Here is a 7429-nt window from a genome sequence, read left to right on the forward strand (position 1 = left end):
TTATTAGTTAATATTATTAGTAAAAATATTTATTATTTTTAAATCTAATTAATTTCTATTTAATCTTCAATTTATTTATAAAAAATATTTTCTAAAATTTTAGTAATGGTCCATTGTGATGTTCGTGGAAGTGAGGCATATTGTGGTGATCTTGCTCATTGTTTATTACATGAACAGACTGGTAGTGCTCAAATTGCAGGAGTAAATCTTAGGACATTAAAAAATAACAATAATGGCACTTTTGATCTTCAAGAACTGGAATCTAAACTTCGGAGAAATAGAGATCATGAGCCTATTTCAAAACTAGTACTTGTAGAGAATACAATTAATGGAAAAATTGTTCCACAAAATTGGATAAATGAATTAGTATTATTTTGCAAAAAACATAATTTGAAATTGCATATGGATGGAGCTAGATTATGGAATGCAAGTATAGCATCAAAGATAGCTGCAAAGGATATTGTTTCAGGTTTTGATTCTGTAACTTTCTGTCTCAGTAAAGGTTTAGGTATTTATTTCCTTACAATTTCTATTATATCTTTTAAAATAATTAATTTCTTTCTATATATTTTGTAAATATCTTTTTATTTTTAAAAATTATGATATAATATATCATATATATTTTCATAATAAGTAATATTTATAAAGTATTTTTAATTTGAAATAAATTTATAGAATCAAAAAAGAAAAAATATTTCAATTTAGGTGCTCCTGTAGGTTCCCTTCTTTGTGGAACTAAACAATTTATTGAAAATGCAAGAAGAATAAGAAAAGTGCTTGGTGGTGGTATGAGACAAGTTGGTATTCTTGCTGCAGCTGGACTTGTAGCTCTTGAACACATTCCAAATTTAGCCAATGATCATAAAAGAGCTTTCACTCTTGCATCTGCAATACATAATATACAATCATCAGTATTTTTAGTTGATTTAACTACTGTACAAACAAATATGGTTTTCATGGAAGTTGATTCTAATATTGTTCATGCAAAAATATTCTCTAACTGTTTGCAAGAACTTAATAATGATGATAATAATGACAAAGATGTTATTGTGAAATGTATGGTAATGAACGAATCACTCATAAGGTTTGTACTTTCTTTTGAAGTCGGAGATGATGAATTAAAATTGGCTATTAAAAAAATTATACATGTTATTAAAAAACTAGATCCTAAATTTTAATTATATTATATTTATTAGTTGTTAATAAAATTAGTTAATGAAATATGTATAATTCGTTTTCATAGTATATCCTGTATTTTTTGATATATGAAGATGATGATTTATTTACGATGTATTATTTATGAATAATAATGAATAATATATAATATGAATATAAAATAGTAATGAATATTACTATATATAATTAAATAAAATTCTATCAAAATACATAACATGAGAAGAATGATAAACTGGTTGGAAAAATAATATTTTGAATTTGTAAATATGCAAAAAGTATGCAAATTATATGAATTTATATGTAATTATAATTTATAGATAAATATGTAAATTTAAATAAATTTTCAGAAAGATATAAGATGCTAAAAAAAAATATCTCAAGCAGATGAATTTAAATTGGATAATGATGTTTGATATTTTGATGATCATTGTCAACATTTATTCAAGTTTTTTGAATGATGACATCCACGGAAAATCAAAATAAAAGAAATAATATGAAAAAGAATATTATCTAAATATATTAAAAGAAAATCACCATATGATAATTTTTATGCGAAATTTCCAAGAATTTTACATAAGCTATTATTTTTTACAAATTATGATGATTTGAATAGCATATATCATGTTATTCAATTTAAAATGCAAGCAAGAATTATCTAACTTTTAATACAATTTTTAAACTTTTATAATAAATCATAAACTCATTCCAAAATAATATTTTGCTAATTCATTCTTAATTCAGAGATTTTTTTCCTAACATTTTATAATAAAATGTAGGGAATTTTATAATAAAATGTAACCTCTGTTATTATGAAAACACTATCAATATAAAACATAGAGTTAGCAATGTTTTAGATACATTTGATATTAGAAAAATATTTATGAAATTATATTTGAGTTAAAAAAAAATTTTGTATGTAAATGTTTATAATCTACATAATAATATTTCTTTAATGTATCTCTTATGTATAACTAAAGCTCTTGATTTTCCTAAAATAATATAGATAAAGAAAAATTAAAAAATTTTATCTATCTATTGATTTGATTTTCCCGAAATGATAAATAAAGATTTAAAAATTCTATTTACTTATTAATACATACAAGCTATTTCATATTTTAATTCATTTGATGGATAAGAATAACATTTAAAATCTAATAAAAACAATAACATATTTATAAAAACATATGTATAAAAACAAAACATATTTATATATATATATGTATATATGTTAAAAACTAGATGTTAAAAACTAGATGAATTGAATAACAGGAATAAAAGTATCATTAATTTATTATTTTCTCAATAACAAGATTGTAGAACAATAATTTCCTCAAGATATAAAACATGAGGATTACATAAAACAAGGATAAAACAAAGAATTTTATATGAATATTAAAAAAAAAAGCTTTAATTTACTAAATTATTATTTTAATATACTAATTTTTGTTTTATATAAATTTTATGTCTCAGATAAAATTTTAAGGATATTTTTCTTGTAATTTTATTTTTCAATTATTTACATTGCAAAATATAAAAGATATAACAGATTAAAACAAATTTATATAATGTAATTTATGTATATAAATTTATTTAATTTATTTATTTAATGAACACATACAATATATTTTTTTGTTCCATGAATAAGATATTATCAGATATTATCCTTATTCATTTTAATATCATTTTCATATTATAAATTTGATTCAAAATAAAATTATAAAGTAATAATGATTGAAACTAAATTTCAATGTAAAATTATAAATAACAAATATTTTGTTACAGAATTTTTGTATACATTTTATCTATGCTTATATATGATTATATTTATATAAATTATTGTAAAACAAGCAAGAAAAATGATAGTTTCATTATCATATATTTTTTTAGTTATAAAAAATTATTTAATAAAAGTAATTAGAATTTTATTTTAAATATTTTAATAAAATATTTTAATAAAATATTTTAAAAAATTTTTAAAAATAAGAGAAAATATTATTATGTATATTTATAATTTACTTTTCATTAAATTTTTATTTATAATTTTAAAATCATTGTTTACCTGGAAATGAAATGTTAATTTTTAAATTAATCTTGTAATGAAAATTGATTTTATTGTAAACTATATTTTTAAAAATAAAATTATATTTTTAAAATTAAATTTTTGTATTTTTATTCTTTTAAAATAATATTTACATGTGACTTTTCAAATATTTAAAAATTATTTATATATGGAATGATTATAAATTAAAGAATTAAATGACGAAATAGAATGAGATATATATAATATTATAGATTGAATATATTTTATAAATGCAGTATATAAAAGTAATTTGTGAATTTATATTTTATAATTTTATAATTTATAATCTTTCTCTGTTTATATATTTTTTATTAAAAAAATTATATAATACATCATATAAATTGTTCTATATATAATAATAGTTAATATTTTGATTATTAACTGTATGTTTTATAAAATTACAAATAATGTGATAGATTCGACAAATTTTCAATAGTATCATTTTTTGATCGAATATTTTAAAATTCTTATTTTTTTCGTTTAATTCCGTAATGAAATATTCGCATCATATATCAAGATATATTGTTTTCCGAGATTTATTCTTCTAGAGAATGTAAAATTGAGAACGTAATATTTATATTTTTTATGATAGATTAAGACTAAGATACATTATTTTTTGAAAGAGAAATAATGAAAGTATATTCACTTGACATGCAATATTTTGTTTAACATGCGCCTAAATTTTGCAAAGAAAGAATAAACAAGAAGAACGAATAGTAAAAGGAAAATAAATAGGATAAAAATACTGAAATCAATGCCATCTTCAGAATTAAATATATGCTGCAAATTAAATATATAAAAAAAAGATAGAAAATAATAGAAAAAGAATAAAGATAAAGTAAGAACTCGACTTCTAATATTATCTCTCAAATATCAGACATCTGTTGTAAAACTTTTTTAAAAATACTCAAGAGATGTCTTTAATTTCCAATTCTTATTCTACTTTATCACTTGAAAAAATGTCTTTCGTACTCAAGAGATAGCGTTGACGGTTTTAATTCTTATTCTATTTCTATCGTTTATCTACTATTTTTATTCTTTTTTGTTATGCTATTTTCTGTCTTTCTCTCACTATTTGATCTTTTTGTCTATTCTTTCTCTGCAAAATATACGCTTAAAAGACGGTTTCTATATTTAATCAATTTTATCATTTTCGATTAATTTATTAATTAAAAATTTCAAAAATCTTAAATCGTTGAAATTTTATAGCTTAAGTGAACTTGAATTTTATCTTTGTTAATATTTTTTTTATTAATAATATTATTTCATTAGTTATTGAATTGTAATAAATATATTATTTATATAATTTATATGATTAAATGTATATATATGTACATTTATACATATACGAATATGATTTATGATACAATACGATATGATGTTCTTATAATAGAACAAATTTCAAAATTCATATTTTTATTTTATATTTTTATATAATATTTATTCATTATATCCTTAGCTATTTTTTGTCCTTAGCTATTTTGTAGATATATGCTTGTAAATGATTCCTAGAGAGAAATCAGTCTAGATAACGCAGGAAACGAATGATGTCATAAATTTTTTCAAATATTTGGTATTTTTCGCTCATTATCAAAAAAAGATTTTTCTATTAACAAAAATGAGACGAAACTCGAGTTTCATATCCCTTGTGGATATATGATCGCGATTGGTCTCAAACTGTAAGATTATAACGACAAAATATTGTATATAGGCATTTTATCACCATCGTAATATGTTTGTAAAGTATTTATCGATACATTATTCCATAAACAATTTATTTCTTCATCAAAAGGAATAACGTGTTCGATAAGCTTTAAGTATTTGTTATAAGGACATATTTTTTCACATTTGGGAATTTTATAAGTAATTAATTGTTCCGTAACTCCAGTCCACAAATGCATCTGTGAAACAAGCAAATTTTATAACATTATCATATAATTCAATATATAAAAGAAAAAAAATGACAATAAATTTTAAAATTTAAATATTTGCGTATTGCTTTTATGTTATAATTAATATAAATAGAGTTAAAAAATATTTTATTTATATTTTATTTATATACAACTTAATAAAACTTACTTGAATATAAGCCACACCACATTGATTTCGCAATTTTTCGACTATAATTGCAGACCCAAAGGCAGGCAGTTTTGGTTCGATTAAATTATGTGCTTTGGCAAAAGCTGCAATATTTAATTCATGTCCACTGTATACATAAATCTTGGGTGCATTTTCATTCTGTTTATTTAGATTTTTTAAAAATTCTTTTATAATAAAACCTCCATTCAATCGTTTCATTAACGTATTGTAAGATAAAATATTGTATTCTAATGCCACGAGTTTTTCTATTCTATTTCGAACGTTCTCGGTTGCCCATTCCGGAAGGGCGATGTTCATGCTTATCTACAAATATAATATTTAAAAATATTATAATCGTTATAATATTTAAAAATTATCGTTAATTGCCATTATAGTTGTAAAAAATATAAAATGATAAAAATAAAATATTTTTACATATTTTTTTATTCCATTAAAATTTACGTATTATTACGTATTATTATTACATTATAAACAAGTACATTAAAATCGAAAGTAATCTTTACTTTCTTTGTATATAATAAAAAATTTCATACCTGTGACATCAAAAAATGGTACAATTTATATATTTGAAGAAGTGGATTGATTATCATATCTAAACCAGTGTGTTCTTTAAGATAATTTAAAAGATCTTTGTTTTTTAATATTTCTTTACGAATTATGGGCAAATTGGATACTCTGAAATATTCTTTTATGTACCTATAAGAAACATTTTTATAATAATTAGAGTAAAATGTAAAGCATATGGCATATGATTTATTAATAAAAAAACTAAAAGAGTTTAATTTTTGCGAAAATTATTCTATTCATCTTTCGGGAAAAAAATATAATATAAAATAAAAAAATATAAATATAAATTATTTATCCTTAAAAATTGAAAAATATAAAAGGAGATCTTTTAATCATAAAAAAATCAAGAATCATGAGATTATTTTTTTGTTTTATATTAATTCTCCAATTCTCTAATTAATATCCATAGAAAAAAAAAATTTATCATAGTGGAAAAAAAAAATAAGTTTATCTTATCATCATTATATTCTTTCTTTTTTATAAAAAAAAAAAAAAAATATCGCGATAGAATTGTATTCAAGTAATAAATTTTTTTTATCTCATTGCGAGATAATAGAAAATATATACGCAACATTTAGTATTTAATTATTTTCATATTCCTTACAAGTAAATCTAATTTTAAAATCGATTTTTATCTTTTCAGAAATCAAATGATTAGAGCCAATGGAGAAATTGAATGGAACTTGTGAATATAATTTTTTCATCGAATATCATCAGTGATGATTGCGATTTATACTTACTTCGGACATAACGACGAAAACATTATGTTGTCCACGATATTTGGCATATAATAAGCGGGTATAGGTGACAAACGGATGTGTCCTTCTTCGTCAATCATAGGTGGATATATACCGGCCAGAACCAGTTGCAACGACATTTTTGTTCGATCGACATCCGAACTATAGGCATACACACTGCCAAACGTATGGTGACCACCTAAAAATTTACTATACTTTGCTCTTAACAACGCACCAAGCTGAAACTCTCTTATTTTCCCTTTCTAAATAGGAAATAGAAAAGATAAAAAATAAATGTTTAATAATGAAAACTTATCAATTGAATGCAAAATTTTCCATTGATTTAACGAAGAATTAAAAGTGTTTAAAATATACTTACATCGGTTAATTGGCCATAACCAAGTGACTCGTAAATAGAATTATGAGGTGCTTTAGGATATATTTCTAATTTGCTTGGTGTCCGATCGCCATGTCTAAATATCTGAAAATTTTTAGGGAGGATCATTGAAATGGAATGTTAATGAATAGAAAATATCAAGTGCACACGCTATCCAAAGACTATTTTTAAAAAAAAAACTACTTTTCATCATTTCACACGTTTATCAACGATAATTAAACAAAATAATATTTTGATAATTATTTTTTGTTCTCCGTTCGATAAAATATTGAAATCAATTTATTTCGCATTGATTAATGGTCAAAAATAGAATTTTATTATACATTATCATTGATAATTCTTTTTGTATTTTTACAAAAAAAAAAAAAAAAA

At 21.2% G+C, this 7429-nt stretch overlaps 2 protein-coding genes across 2 annotated transcripts in view; one reads left to right on the forward strand and one right to left on the reverse strand.

The window, feature by feature from the left end:
• Nucleotides 1–1243, forward strand: part of LOC102677228 (probable low-specificity L-threonine aldolase 2) — a 3039-nt gene extending 1796 nt beyond the window's left edge. The window contains exons 4-5 of the mRNA XM_006623820.2: nt 104–508; nt 706–1243. Coding sequence (XP_006623883.1) covers nt 104–508; nt 706–1178 — 878 coding nt within the window. The 3' untranslated portion in view covers nt 1179–1243. The remainder of the gene's footprint in view (nt 1–103; nt 509–705) is intronic.
• A 3570-nt stretch (nt 1244–4813) lies between these two features.
• Nucleotides 4814–7429, reverse strand: part of LOC102677078 (venom acid phosphatase Acph-1-like) — a 3551-nt gene continuing 935 nt past the window's right edge. Inside the window, exons 2-6 of the mRNA XM_006623819.2 lie at nt 7040–7141; nt 6664–6923; nt 5890–6052; nt 5336–5659; nt 4814–5157 (exon numbers count right to left, since the gene is read on the reverse strand). Coding sequence (XP_006623882.1) covers nt 4942–5157; nt 5336–5659; nt 5890–6052; nt 6664–6923; nt 7040–7141 — 1065 coding nt within the window. The 3' untranslated portion in view covers nt 4814–4941. The remainder of the gene's footprint in view (nt 5158–5335; nt 5660–5889; nt 6053–6663; nt 6924–7039; nt 7142–7429) is intronic.

The sequence above is a fragment of the Apis dorsata genome, unplaced genomic scaffold (assembly GCF_000469605.1).
Source record: "Apis dorsata unplaced genomic scaffold, Apis dorsata 1.3 scaffold_949, whole genome shotgun sequence".
Classification (NCBI taxonomy): Eukaryota; Metazoa; Arthropoda; class Insecta; order Hymenoptera; family Apidae; genus Apis; species Apis dorsata.